At 41.3% G+C, this 15,824-nt stretch overlaps 1 protein-coding gene across 2 annotated transcripts in view; it reads left to right on the forward strand.

Moving 5' to 3' along the window:
• Nucleotides 1-1,891: 1,891 nt before the first annotated feature.
• Nucleotides 1,892-15,824, forward strand: part of PGM5 (phosphoglucomutase 5) — a 179,589-nt gene continuing 165,656 nt past the window's right edge. For both annotated transcript variants that reach the window (XM_055294400.2, XM_063609925.1), the window contains exon 1: nt 1,892-2,382. In XM_055294400.2, coding sequence (XP_055150375.1) covers nt 2,122-2,382 — 261 coding nt within the window. In that variant the 5' untranslated portion in view covers nt 1,892-2,121. The remainder of the gene's footprint in view (nt 2,383-15,824) is intronic.

A 15,824-nucleotide genomic window follows, 5' to 3' on the forward strand; every position in this document is an offset into this window, starting at 1 on the left:
TTGGAGACTGAGTAGAGACTAGAGGGAAAAAAAAAAAAAACTACCTCCCGAACTTGCCACACCATTCTTTTTAAAAACTGTTAATTAACAAATTAAAATTGTATGTATTTATGGGGGTATAATGTGATGTTATGATATATGTATACATTGTGGAATAATTAAATCCAGAGAATTAATAGATTAATCACCTCAAAACCTATCTTTTTTGTGGTGAGAACATTTGAAATTTATTGTCTTGGCAATTTTGAAATATACAATACTTCATTGTTAACTGCAGTCACCATGCTGTGCTGTAGATTTCACCAAAATATATTCTTCCTGCCTCAGCTAAAACACGGGACTCTTTCACAACGTTTCCCCGTTACTCTCACCCCCTCCAAAAACACCCATTCTTTATGTTGAAGAGAATGGCTAAAAAGTCCCAGCACATTTCAACCGATGGCTTCAGTGGTTTTCCCATCACATTTCAATGTTATTAATAAAAAGGGGAGGGGCAATACATAATTCGGACAGGCTGAAAGTATCATCCCAACCACTTTCTTGACTTCACAGAAAAAGTCCTCTTGTTTTCATCTGTAAAATGGGAACTGCATGAATACCATTCTTCTTTTCTTCAGCCTCCAAAGAAAAAACAGATGCAAAGCCTTTTATCAATTGCAAAACAGTATACAATGTGTGTTATTACTCACAGTTGTCTTACTGTGACCAAACACTTTATAAGCCTGCAGCAAGTCAGCCTTACTCTCAGGAAGTGGACAATATTTGGGGAAGGAGAAGCAGCAGGTTATTTCAGGACAGTAGCCTTGGTGGGTCCAAAAATTCCTTGAGAGAAATGGGAGATAGAACTTTCTTCCTGCTTTGGGTTTTATCCTGTTAGTCTTTTCTCTCTTCACTCCTATTTTCTATGGAGAATTTCCTGGTTTTGGAGTTTTGGTGGGTTTTTTGGGGAGGAGGCAGAAAATCTTTAGCTCCAGCAGAATGAAAGGATACGTGCAAAGGAACCTAGCACAGTATCTGCTACCCAATTCTCCTTTAACTTGGCTTTATTCATTCCCTCCTGGTAGGACATTAATAAGGGCTTTAGCCCCCTCCTATTGAAAACGATTAATTCAGGGAAGAGTTCAGACAGTGTGGACAAATACAGCGTAGGACAAGCCTGTTTCTAAGGCAGGAGCTGGGTAGGGAAGGTGAGAAGGGTGAGAATAGGGAAATATGTGTCGTCTGTGTTGCTGCCGTTGCAACTACCACAATAAACAAACAAGTGGAAAAAAAAAAAAAAAGAATTGTCCATACCGGAAAGTGTGCTGTTTTGGAAGAGGCTGGAGAAAAGTGTGGATGGCTCGAGTGGGTCCAGTTGGATTGAAGTCTGACAGTGGTGATTCCCTTCAACAAATGGTCGGGGTGGGAGGGCACACACACACACACACACACACACACACACACACACACACACACACGCAGCGCCCAGCCTCCGATTTCAGCGCTGGCAGGAGATAACCGTTCTCAGCTTGCCTTTCCAGGGTTATTTTTGGCTGGGGCTGTTCGCTGATGGCAAAAGGTTTCAGCCCCCTCCCAACTCCCTCCCCGTCCTTGTTCTAAAGAGAAGCTGGTTCGTGTGGGCTGCGCACTCCCCGGGAGACAGGGAGAGGGGCCCGGACTCTGCCCAAAGCCTCGCCGCCCGCCGGCTGTTTTCCGGCCGAGGGTGCGCCCCGGAGGCGGCGATCGCGGGGAAAGGCTGGGGCCGGGCGCGGGTGGGGGAGTCACCGGGGTCGGGCTCGCGGGCGCTGGAGTCAGGCTTTTGGGACACCCCGAAAGTGAGTCCAACTTGGGGAGAAACCGAGGGCACCCCGGGCTGTCTGGCGGCAGGGAGGGTGGGCGGGAGGAAACGTTATAGGAAGGCAGGAGCGGTCCCTGCCGAGGGAGCCAGCGAGCGGCCGCGCGGAGAGGAGGGGCGGGCGGTCCCCGGGCGGGCGGGTGCGGGGCGCGGGGCGCAGACCTGCTGGAGAGGGGCCGGGTCGAGGCGGAGTCCCGGCGCGCGGCCAGGCCGGTGGGGGGCCCCCGGCAGAGGCTGCAGATTCCCTCCGGCTCCGGGCGCCGCAGCGGGACCGGCCGGGAGGCGCCATGGAGGGGAGCCCCATACCGGTGCTCACGGTGCCCACCGCACCCTACGAGGACCAGCGGCCGGCCGGCGGCGGGGGTCTGCGGCGACCCACCGGCCTCTTCGAGGGCCAGCGCAACTACCTGCCCAACTTCATCCAGAGCGTGCTGTCGTCCATCGACCTGCGCGACCGCCAGGGCTGCACCATGGTGGTGGGCAGCGACGGCAGGTACTTCAGCAGGACGGCCATCGAGGTCGTGGTGCAGATGGCCGCGGCCAACGGGGTGAGTGACCGGGTGCCCCTCGCCTCGCCCGCGCCGCCGCCGTGCCCTCCCCTAGCCCCTGTCCCCCTACCCCTGCCCGGCCCCGGCCCCGCTCCCGCCGCGCTCGCAGCCTCCCCGGCGCACCCCGTCACCGGCTTCTATTAGTAGCCACCGCCCCCAAAAGCCCTGAGGGGTCGTTCCTGGAGCCGCCCCGGGCGCCCTGGACTCTTCGACTCTGCGCACATCCCGCACCTGCTCATTTTCCTTCCGGACGTTCTCCCGCCCGGCCCTGTCGATTCCAAGGCAGCTCTCGGTGTTCCCAACGCGTTCACTGCCCACTGTCCCCACACACACTTCTTTCGCAGGCTCCCATCATAGTCCCTCTGCCGCCTGCCCTTTTTGCAATAATCTGCCAATGCCCTAAGGCTTAGCTCTGCCTTTTTAACAGTAGTGTCTCAGAACGCACACACAGACACACACACACACACATACACATACACACACACACACACACACAGACACACAGACACACACACACACACACGCACACACACGATCCCTGACATATTTGGCAAGAGTAGGCCCTGAAGGTTTTTAATATTTTGGTTCTTTAACCCAGTGGAATTACTGAATGATTTATTTAATTAGGGTAGGGATGGAGTGGATCAATTTGTTTGATGCTAAACAGCCTGAGCTCACAGTTCCCAGGAGGCATATCTCTAAATGGTCTGAAATGAGATTTGCAGTGGTTTTCTTAATGCAATTCCCAACTTCCCTCCAAATGCCTTTTGGCATTTGACAACATTTCATGCCTCTTCCCCTTTCGGTTTTCATCCTTGTTTTCTCTCCCTTCTCCCACGACCTCGGTAGTCTTCTTCTGCAATCCAGATTCTCAGACTTCGGGTTTTTCTCCCTCTGCCCCTTTCCTCTCTGTCCTGTAACTAGAAGCACCTTTTGGCATAGCCCCATATCCCAGTTTCCTCTTTCCCAAGTCCGGCAGCATCTCAAGGACATCTACAAGAGGGATACATAATTTCAGGGGTCTCTGAATTATCTGTGGGAAACATCGTCTAAAAAAGTAATTTCATCCTTATTCATGCAACCAGACCCACACTCATAGAACTTTTCTTTAAGGGAAGTGTCTTGCAGATGTATAAATGAGTGTTAACATCTTTAAAAGCGAAACTGAACAATTCCCTGGCATTTGAATTCCTTCCTTCCCAACCCTCTGCTTTTCATTTTCTCATTTATTGTTAAAAACATTTTTAAAGGATCTCCATCCTTCATATTTATCTACTATAATTTCTCCTTCTCAGTGTTTCAGGGATGGGGAAAGAGGATTTTTTAAAAAACGTAATAAAAAGCAATTGGGAGAAACAGGGCCAGTGGTGTCGGGGTGGGTGGTGGAATTGTGATTTTTGACTCCAGCAGACAATGATGCTGGATATATGGGGTTTGATTTCTCTCTGGCTCCACACTTGGGATTGATGAAGTTTGGCTGGAATCAGGGAGTTGAAGAGAGGTTGACAGATGGTCTTTCACTCTTCTCTGACAGGCTGTTCCCATGGAGTGATGGAGAATAATGAGCCTTGGGAGAGCTATGGGAGCTCTCATATTCCTTCCCGGGCCAATTTTTTAGGGAGTGAGAGAAACATGGCCTGTCCAATACTTGTTGTGGGTCAGGATATTTTTGAAGCTACAGTTGTTGATTTGCGTGAGAAAATTATTATGTCTTATTATTTCTTGGCCCACTTTACTATAAGGACTTCTCAGCTTCTTATTTCAATGGATCTTCTATGACAAACGCACTTTATTAACTCTAACGGTGGAATTTATTTTAGCAGATAATTAGCATAGGTCAATATATGCTTAAAATAGAGTCACATTTAACCTACTAGCTGTTATAAAGGACAGATGACAAATTAAAATCCACATAGAAGCGTCGACTCTTAAATAATCTGAAAGTACTACTTCTAAGAGGGGTGGGCATGGGTGAAAGGAATGGTGGACATGTTTCAGAATTTCAAACAGCCAACTTTAACCAATCTTTTCCTCATTTTGTTCACCTTCTTGGGGGCTTATGCTAAAGGGAAGTGAATAGCCATAAGACTGGCTTCAGGAGAAAGGTGGTCTAAAAGAACTGGATAATTATAAGCAAAACTGGTCTTGAATGATTGAAAATTGATGAGAATGTGCTTGTCTCCTGATTTGGCATGCTGAGTTAGACTCAGGAATATGAAACTTGGATTCCAAAGGCTTTGGTCTTTTTTGATATCCTATTGGATAGTCATAAACAGGCTAGAAAAATAGAAAACTAGAATTTATTCTCTTTGAACTGACAAATCTGACCAGTGGGCTGCATTCTCTGTATCTGAAAAATCTTGGTTTTGATTGAAAAAGTTAATTTTACAGAGCAATTTTCTTTTTTTAAATTAAATTTCTTTTTTTTTTTTTTTTGAGACAGAGTCTCACTTTGTTGCCCAGGCTGGAGTGCAGTGACACAGTCTTGGCTCACTGTAGCCTTAACCTCCCCAGATTCAGGTGATCTTCCCACCTCAGCCTCCTGAGTAGCTGGGGCTATAGGTGCACGCCACCACGCACGGCTGATTTTAGTGTTTTTACTACTCATAGGATTTCTCTGTGTTGCCCAGTCTAGTCTCAAACTCCTGATCTCAAGAGATCTGCCTGCCTTGGCCTCCTAAAGTGTCATGAACCACCATGCCCAGCCTACAAAGCAATGTTCTAGGAAAAACTACAGTTACTCTTTGATTATGTAATTGCTGGAGGAGAAGAAAAACATGGAATTTCTAAAATGATGAACTATATTACTTATATTTTAATATCTCATAAAGTTTGAAATAGACATTTCAAACATAAACATGTATAAAAATTTTTATAAATTAAAAATATAAAATTAAAAACATAAAATTATTATTTTATTATAAAATTATTATAGAATCAAAAAACGTTATAAATTTAAACAATTTTTTTTTAATTTATTTTGGGATTTCCCATGGAGTGATGGAGAATAATGAACCTTGGGAGAGCTATGGCAGCTCTCATACTCCTTCCTAGGCCAACTTTTTTAGGAAGTGGGAGAAATATACCCTGTTCAATGTTTGTTGTGGGTCAGGATATTTTTGAAGCTATAGTTGTTGATTTGCTTCAAACTTTAAAAAATTTATTATAAAATTATGGGATGTAAAAAAATTTATTATAAAACTACGAAATGTTCAAAGTTTCAGAAAAGCAGAGAGATGAGATTAATGGCACTCACAGACAAACATAGAACATAGATTGTAAACATTTTGCTATATTTGTGTCATGATTATTTTTTGCTTGTGTTTGAAAGTATATTAAAGAAAATGATATTTTCCCCTAAATTCTTTAGTACAGATTTCTAAAAAATAAGAACATTTTCCTGTATAGTTACAAAATCATCTTTTCAAACAAAATAAAAAATGGTTTTTTATATCATTTATTACCCAGTCCACATTCAGATTTCCTCAATTATTATGAAATGTCCTTTTATTTTTTGAGACAAAGGCTTGCTCTTTCACACAGCCTGAAGTGCAGTGACACAATCATAGCTCATTGCAGCCTCAAACTCCTGGGCTCAAGCGATCCTCCTGCCTCAGCTTCCTGAGTAGCTAGGACTATAGGTGCACACCACCATGCCCAGCTAATTTATTGCTTTTCTAGAGATGGGGGTCTCACTATGTTGCCCAGTCTGGTCTCAAACTCCTGGCCTCAAGTGATCCTTCCAGCTTGGTCTCCCTGAAATGTCTTTTGTGGCTGGTTTGTTCAAATTAGTTTCTTCTAATCGAGGGACACACATCGCATTTGATTATTTAGCTCAAGACTTTTTCAACCTAGAAAATACCCTCACTCTTTGTTTAGGTATTTATTTAATGAATTTGACTTGTTGAAAAACTAGTTAGTTGTCCTGTAGAATATTTCCCCTTCTGGAATTTTCTGGTTGCTTTTTATGGTGTCATTTAACTTTTCACTCTGTTTTCTGTTTTTTTTCTGGTTAACTGGAAGTTAGTTCTAAAGGCTTTTAGGCCTGCTATAACAAAATACCAAAAACTGGATGACTTATAAAGAACAGAAATTTATTTCTCACAGTTCTAGAGACTAGCAAGTTTAAGATCAAGGTGCCCACAGTTTTGATATCTGGTTAGGACCAAATTTCTGGTTCATAGATTGGCCTTCTTGCTGGGCCCTCACATAGTGGGAGAGACTAGCTAGCTCTCTGGGGCCTCTTTTATAAGGGCACTAATTCCAATTGTGAGGGCTCTGTCCTTATGACCTAAAGACCCCTAAAGGCCCCATCTTTTAATACCAGCACCTTTAGGGTTAGGATGTCAACATATTAATTTTGGGAAGACATACACGTTCAGCCCATTGCAAGGTTTAGTTAGATTCAGGTTCAACTACTTTTTTTAAAAAATATTTCATAGGCAACAATGTGTGCTCACATCCCATCATTAGTGACGCTGAGATGATCACAAGGTTAGGGCGATCACTGCCTATCTCCTCTGTTATATTCCCTCTTGGGTCAAGCCAGCAGTCTGTGACGTGAACTTTGTACCGTGTATATTCAGTTATATTCTGTATCAGTGTTTACTTGATTGTTTTAGCATTTATTAATGATCCTTGCTTGAGTTGATTATTTCATTAGGGGTTTCAAAATGGTGAATTTCTAATTCTCTAATTCTATCTACATGTTTTAGCTGGCATTTTTCTATAAGCAGACCATTTTCTTCACAACTGGGTTATTTGGCTACCCTGAAACATAGTTCCTTCTGGGAAGGCAGAACATATGTTTATTTCTGTCTTTTAAAAATTACTGGTGTTCATGGAATACTATGCAGCCATAAAAAATGATGAGTTCATGTCCTTTGTAGGGACATGGATGAAACTGGAAACCATCATTCTCAGTAAACTATCGCAAGGACAAAAAGCCAAACACCGCATGTTCTCACTCATAAGTGGGAATTGAACAATGAGAACACATGGACACAGGAAGGGGAACATCACACTCCGGGGACTGTTGTGGGGGAGGGGTGAGGGGGAGGGACAGCATTAGGAGATATACCTAATGCTAAATGACGAGTTAATGGGTGCAGGAAATCAACATGGCACATGGATACATATGTAACAAACCTGCACGTTGTGCATATGTACCCTAAAACCTAAAGTATAATAATAACAATAATAATAATAATAAATTACTGGTGTTTGGAGTGAAGATTTGGTGAGTTAACTACCTCCACAGGTGACAAGTGAATTTTGTTTTGTCTCACTTTTTCGTTTTGGAATATCACTGTGGATGCTTGGATTTTTATATTTAATTTGAATGTATTAGGGAATAAATGAGAAGATAATTTTTATCTGTTTCTGTAGTTTTTATGTGGCTATGTGAACTTACATTTAAAAATTCCCGGAAATATTTTAATTCCCCTTTAAAGATATAAACTATGTCATAGTATAAAGCAAAAGAAAAACCAATCATGTGAAGAGTAAATAGTATCGTTTAAATGAATTGTGGTTAAGCTTAGTTTGTAACTAATTAGTTTTTAATTTTCTTTCTATTTTTATCTGCTTCAGAGCCTCTTCAGCGGTTTAGATCTTCTATGTGTCAAATTATTCTAATCTCTTAAAAAGTTTAAGAGCTAAAATGCAACACAATGACTACAGGAATGCCTTTGTCCTTTTCTGGGTGGGTTCACCCAAGGCAACTTCTTTTTCTCTTCTTTGTTCTCTTCTTCTTTCTTATTCTTAAATCACCTTCAATATTGGACAGATGACAGCACCGTGCCTGCCTCAAGATGTTTCTGACTTTTTCTTTTTTGAGATGGAGTCTTGCTCTGTCACCCAGGCTAGAGTGCAGTGGCACGATCTCGGCTCACTACAACTTCCGCCTCCTGGGTTCCAGTGATTCTCCCAACTCAGCCTCCTGAGTAGCTGGGGTTACAGGCATGCACCACCACGCCTGGCTAATTTTTTGTATTTTTACTAGAGATGGGGTTTCACCATGTTGGCCAGGCTGGTCTTGAACTCCTGACCTCAAGGAATCCACCTGCCTTGGCCTCCCAAAGTGCTGGGATTACAGGTGTGAGCCACTGCACCCGGCCGTTTCTGACTTTTTCTAAAGTCTTCTTTCTCTGGAGATGACATTATATAATAGCACTGTTCAATAGAAGTTTCTTTGATGATGGAACTGTTCTATGTTCTGCATTGTCCCAGCCACTAGCCATATGTGACTACTGAACAATTGAAATGTGGCTAGAGCAACTAAGAACGGAATTTTGCATTTTACTTAATTTAAATTAATTAAAATAGAAATTCAAATAACTTAAGTGGTTAGTAGCTACCATGCTGGACAGCAAAGATCTATAATTCAGCATTTAAAATCGACTTTGTTTTGTTTTCAAAAATGGAGTCAGACTGTTAAAACCCAAAAGAACTATAGGTTAAGTTAAGGTAAATCACCAAATACTACATACACATTTGGGAAATCCAAACCAGATTTTTTCATGTGGTAACCACACCCTCTTTTGACTTTAGCCTTGGAGGTAATGGCGTATGGCAGAAAAAACCCTGTATCAGCAGATGGAAGACTCACCTTCTTTTCCTAGCTCTGCCATATATTGACCAAAAGAGTCAAAGTCCATTCAGATGGTCGAGGGGCCTTGGAATTTTGTTTTTGGTTTTCACATACAAGTTGGAGGGCAGATGTGTTAGCCTCTTGAAATACCCAGAAACCACTCATTTCCTCATCTAAAAATCAGGTATGACAGGATCATTTAATTACCCTGGAAATCAGATGAAGCACTGCGTATGAAAGCACTTTGTAACATCGATAGCACTAGGAAATGTAAAGACCTTTTACTGAAATATAAAGGCATATGGTCAACTGAATATATCTCAGATAATTATGATTTGACTGTATGTATTGAATATAACCTGTAGTAGGCCCCTTGGTAAACAACTTACAGTTTTGTTGCATGTTTTAGCCAAGAGAAAATTTATTTGTTGACTAGTCATGCCCTATATTGGCCACATGATGAGCAGCAATGATATTATTAACACACAGTGCACCTTGCAGAATTCAGGACTGTCTCAGTGTCTTGTGAATTAGGAAGCTGAAATGCATTGGTATGCAGAAGGCTGGCTCAGTCGGACCCTTAGGAGTGTCCTCCAGGTAGATGTTTGTGCAGGTTGTATTTGATTCCAGCTTGCCATGAAAAGCTGGTTGCTCTAAATAATGAGAATATACTTGGCTTTGCATTTACTAGAACTATATGGGGAACAAGTCTTGGGGTGGAAGGAAGAAGGGAGGGAGGGAAACCTGTGCTTCGATACCTAGTGCTTCCTTCCTGGAATGGATCTGAGAATCCGGGATTGGGTGGCTAATATCTCATCTCTAGAAGGGAGAAAGAACTGGGCGGTGATTGCTTTGTATTGTCTACCGGAGTTCGCTGCAGAATAGGTGAATGGAATGGGCTGCTATGATCCAGACATTAGGGAGGACAGGTTTGTGACACATTAGAAAACTTGAATGAGCCCTTCTATGATTCTCTCTTCCCTCTTTCTGCTTCCCTTTCTGAATGCCCATCCCCAAGTTGTGGAATTAGCAAATCTGTTTTGTGAGCAATAGCAAACTTATGGGAGCTCTTGACTCCATCTATCTCCCTGTTTGTGTCAGTTCCTTCTGGATGCTTTTAGTCTGTGGTCTTCATTCACTCTTTTTATGGGGAAGTAAAAGGAGTGGGAGAGGTTGTGAGAACAGCTGGGTCCTCCCAGTTGCTGGGGTGGTTATTTTAAGCTTTGTTTAATGTGTCCAGAGACCCAGATGGCATTTTTAACTAAGCTGCTTTATTAAATCTTGTGATAAAGCATAGTGATGTTTATTGAAAAGGCAGACACACATCAGCAATATTATGCGTGAAACTTGCTCTAAGAATTTTCTGTAAAACATCTGTTCTCTTTGAGCCTTTTGTGAACTCTGGAACTTTGCTAGTTTCTATACAGACTTGAGGACAAGAAGTTGGAACCTACTTTTGGAGATGTCCAAGCATAGGTATTGGAGTCATTAATCCTAACCCTCTCAGTTTTAAGGCCCCGGATACCCTTCTGTTAGACAACAGTAACATGAGCAAGCACTGTAATAACATTTAAACAAGATTATTTGGAAATAACGGACAAGGAAAATTAGTATAAATTGTTCGGGGATTTTAAAATTAAAGATAAAAAGCTAGGGCTTCAATGGCCTGTGTCAGCCTATAGCCTTAAGAGTCAATTTGCAAACACTCGAGATTTGGCCAATATGCCTCTACTACTTCTACTTAACACAGTCAAAAGGAAATTTTTAGATTCTTTCATCTGATTTGACTCTCTTAGTTATGAATAAGAGGATATCTAGAATATATGTGTGACTTGTTAAAATGAAAATCCACCTTCTCTGAGTCTTCAAATATCTTTCATATCTTACATTTTTAGTGACATCAACTTTTGAAGTCATGTCCGTAGTTGTATGAAAAGAAAAATTTCAGGAACATTCAACCTCAAAAGTTCTTTTTCTTAGTCTGAAGTCGTAGAAGCATTTGACTTTTACTTTCTTTTTAAGGTTGTACTAGTAGGTATTTTGTATAAACATAATATTTAATTGTTGCCTTTGTATTGTTTTTCTCTAGTAAACATCCTGGTTTTTAGCTATCAATATGTAGTTTTACATTTAGGGATTTCTAATGGAAAGAGAGGAATCTGAAATGAGAGGGCAAGAGTTTATTCTACTTGACAAAACACATACAAAATACTGGAAGGAGAGTTTTACAACAAATATTTAATATCTATGACATGTAAAAAGGTTTTCTAAATCAAGGAAATTCAAACAATTCAATACAAATATCATCAATAATAACACATGAACAGGTGGCCAACCTTATTAATAACCAGAGAAATATAAATTAAAACAATCCATCAACTTTTAAAAAAGATGAAATTACCCAGAGTTGGTGTAGGTGTTGGAAAATTGTCATGTTTGTATACTGTTCATAGAAGTTAAATTGACACAACTTTTTGGTCAGGCAATTTGGAAGTATATATCTAAATTAATAGAGTAGTTGTCTAATAACCTGGGAATCTCTTAATCTAAGAATCTATACTGTAGATTTTTCTAGAACAAATGTACAAACATCTATGTACAAGGGTACTCACTGCAGCATTTTGCTAAGGAAAAACTCAGAAAAAAATCTGTGTTCAACAGAGAACAGGTACATAGTTTATGACACAACCACACAATATACACCACTAAAATAAAGGATGTAAATTTATATGTAGTATGAAAAAGATGTGAAAGATAGCTTGTTGGTGAAAAACAGCAATGACTGGAATATTGTGTGTAATGTAATCCTGCTTTTCTGTATATAATGTAGGCATAGAAAATAGGATTGGAAGTACATACTCTAGTCAACAGTGGATATAGCTTGGGTGGAGGGGGTGTATAATGGGGAAGGAGAGTCCGTTTTCCTATCTATTCCATATATATCTCTGGATTTAAAAGATCATACATGTATATGCATTACCTTCAAAATTAAAACAATAAAGACACAAGGAGAAGCTTTAGATTTGAATCATGATACTACTGTTTGCAACTTATATGACTGTGGGGAAGACGCCTAGCCTCCTGGGTTTTATTTCCTCATTTATAAAAATAGGGAAAGTAATAATACTTGTCTACATATCTTCTAGGGTTGTTGGGAGGATTGAATGTGATAATGGGTTACAGCATTGTGAATTATTTATTCATATAACACAATTATTATAAAAATATTTTGCTCTGATTAAAATAAAAGAAGGATGAGTTCATGTGTGTTTTTTAGTCCCAGTAGCTTTACTAACCAGAAAGCGCCTGCTGATGTGGTGATCACAGTTGCTTTGGTGCAGCTTCCTCTTGACTTTTGGCATTTCTCCATGCTGCTAGCTAAGGCTGAGGTGGCGACTGCTGAAGGTGTGATCTCCTCCCCCTCCCAGCACACATTTGTATGCGTACTCACACTCATGCACACACAAACACACACATGCACACTCTATCACAGTACATGAGGTGGCAGCAGCTGCTCTGACGCAGACTTTCACACAACATAAAGGACTTTTTTGGTGTGGTCTGTGCATTATTTCCTGTTAAGCATGAGCTGAGTCAGTGCCACGCTTTTCCATCTGAAACCTTTCTGAGGCTCACGCTGTGTTAAGAGCAAACCCTCTCCCCTCCATGCCCACCCCATGGCCCTCTACTGAAGCCAGATCTTAATCTGCTCATTTCATGAGGATTTTCAAACCGAATGGACTGGGCCATATGAGAGATTACTGAAAGGAACAGACCAAGAAGCTAAGAGACTCCACGCTAATCTGCTGAGTCGTCTGAAAATGCACAGCTGCAGGAGCTCACGGTGCTTTAAAGTACTTTGGGAGGATGTTTGTCAGGGGGCCTGTTCATGCAGCCCTGATGAATGTTTGGTTAGGAGGCATAATCTTTTTTTGGACAGGATCTCCCAAATGTAAAGTGATAGATGCTAATGTGGAATATAATACAGAAGATCCAGCTTGGGTGTCATAAATAACAATAAATTGTTTAATCTCACTGAGTTGTAAATCTATGATTGCCAGAGGTCTTTAGTTCACTGGAACATAGTATGGGGGCAGGGGCACTTGGCAAATAGGCAGTTATTATTTTCCAACCAGACAGAAACTGGTCTGATGGAATTTATCGAAAAATGCATACAAATGTATTTTAATTAATTGTGACAATTACTCAGAGAAAACACATGGCCATAAAGAGGCTGAGGGTTTTTTTTGCTCTACCTATAAATGTGTATGTATATTCACCTATATTCTACCTATGTGTAAGTAAGAGAATGAGTTTTTGTTTTGGGGATATATATTTATATGTATCTATATAGATAGATATATACATACTTAATTTCTGTCTACCTATCAAGGTGCGGTGCCAGATGGGAAGTATTTTTAAGCATTTAGATAGCTTATTCTGTAGCATATGTGTGCATTTAGCCTCCCCATAAAGCTTTGTCTCTTTTCTGGATATATTTAACAAGAGGCTAGAACAGAGTCCAAAATGGCAGAAATGTTTGAACATTCCATAGAAATGAAAGAGGTGTTTCCAAATGACCTATGTTTCTATGGCAATAAATAGAACTTGTGCTGAGTTGGATGGGTCAGGAGTAAGGAATATAAACAGTGTAAGTATGACTATTCCAGGCAGAAATCTACCTTGTAAGAACAGCTTTGTGCAGTGAGCTCAACGACATTGATCAGTTAGCAGTCCGGTTCGGTACAACATTGATCAGGTAGCAGGCTGGTTCGGCAGTGCCAGTCGGAGACACAGATGGGGACAATCAAAGAAGATGCAGGTCAGGACAAGGATGCAGACATGTACCTGTCACTACCATGGACTTCAGCAGCTTCTCAGTGAGGAGGTTTGTGATTAAAGAAGAAAGGCGTCGTTGATGTGTAAGCATGCTACAGTTAATGTGCTATTTAGTTATTGGCAAACTACATCCAGGTTTTAGTTTTTAGTTTTTTCGTGTTTTTTTTTTTTTTTTTTGAAACAGGTTCTTGTTCTGTCATCCAGGCTGGAGTGCAGTGGTTATCCAAGCTCACAGCAGCCTTAAACTCCTGGGCTCAATGGATCCTCCCACCTCAGCCTCCCAAGAAGCTAGGACTACAGGTGCATGCCACCATGGCCAGCTAATTTTTCTTATTTTTTGTAGAGATGAGGTCTTGCCGTATTGCCCAGGCTGCTCTTGAGCTCCTGACTTCAAGCCATCCTCCTGTCTTGGTTTCCCGAAGTGCTGGGACTATAGGTTTGACACACCATGCCTGGCCTACATCCAGTTTAATTTATACCACAGGGTGGGTTTAGTCCTCAAACATGTTTTTGTTTTACATATAAAAATTTGAGGTAAAAGAACATTTTTACATTGGTCAATAATGGTACATTTAAATAATGGATGACTATATCCATTAAAATCATGTTGTGGAAGAATATTCAGTGACATGGAAAGACTGACTCAAGGGCAAGTGAAACGTGTCAAGAGTCTGTTAGGTGCTAGACACTGTAAACTGGGTCTTGGCTGTGTTACTTCCTTTCATCCTCCATCATATGATCTTTTAGGGAACAAAACCGAGATACATAGGGATTTGGGATCTTGCTCAAAGCCACTCAGGCGGTAGGTGGCAAAGTCAATTCTTACGTTGTTTCCCATCGAACACCAAAATCTCAGCTTACCTCAGGGCACTCAACTCTGCTTTCTTGACCCAGACCCACGTAGACCCAATGGACGCTTGTAGTTCTTATCCTGGGATCCAGCTGGGGTGGTCACCTCATAAAATGGCAATAAGTGGGGCCCTTTCTTGTTCTAGTGAGTCAGACTCTATACCGTAAAGATTTCAGAGTACTGAAATTGCCTAATTACCAGGAAGGACATACTTCCAATTTTCACCACCTCCATTTTGCATCCAAGGAAGATTAGATTTCTTGATCTTCTCAATGAAATCTTGAGAAATGGGTGGGCCGATTGAAGAACAGAACTTGGGCCACACTTCTAGATGCCTGTGACTTTTCTGCACTTATTTAGATATTAGGAATTGATTATGAAATCCATGGTGGTTTGATGCTAATGGACTCTCATCTCTCTCTCCAGCATGTATGTAAAGACTTTCAGAGGTACAGGAAGTTGAGGATGAGCTCTCTTACTTCCATCTGGTCTCCATGTAACAAATCATATAACTGCACAACTATCCAAATGCAAATGAAGGAGTCCCTTGATGTTTGGATAACCACATTCATGCCTTGAGTTTGTTATTTCTTGAAATTGCCCTTATCCATCTCCTGTTTATCCACGGACAACACTACTTAAGGGCTGGCACTCTGCAACCCGTGGCAGCTTGGCTTTGGGGTTCCTTCTAGTGTTTTGTTTTTGTTTTTAACCGAGAAGACAGGAAACAGGCATCTTTGTGTATATGGCTTGCCACAGCCCTTCGTAGATGGACATGGTGGAGGCTGTGCGGTCCTGGAGAACACTTCCTCTGTGAAGCATCAAGGAAGTTTCTATTCATTGTGTCTTCACTCTCTCCAATTCACTTGGGGAGTGATAGGGATTATAACACAGTAAGCAGAGGATATTGGGGAATGTCATGCTTAATTTTCTTTTCTTTTTTTCTTAAATGGCATTTAAAGCTAAAAGACAATCACAAAGGGTAAGTCTGATTTAAGACAGTTCACACATGAAAGAAATCCTGCTTTCATTCACGTTATGTCACAGGAAAAACTCATTTAGAGTCAAAATTCTGCACCTACTCTGAAATTTTAGCCTGAGGGTTTAAATAGTACCTCGCTAATCTCTAGGACTTTAATTTGAGCTAATAAGAAACGGAAC

The sequence above is a fragment of the Symphalangus syndactylus genome, chromosome 9 (genome assembly GCF_028878055.3).
Source record: "Symphalangus syndactylus isolate Jambi chromosome 9, NHGRI_mSymSyn1-v2.1_pri, whole genome shotgun sequence".
Classification (NCBI taxonomy): Eukaryota; Metazoa; Chordata; class Mammalia; order Primates; family Hylobatidae; genus Symphalangus; species Symphalangus syndactylus.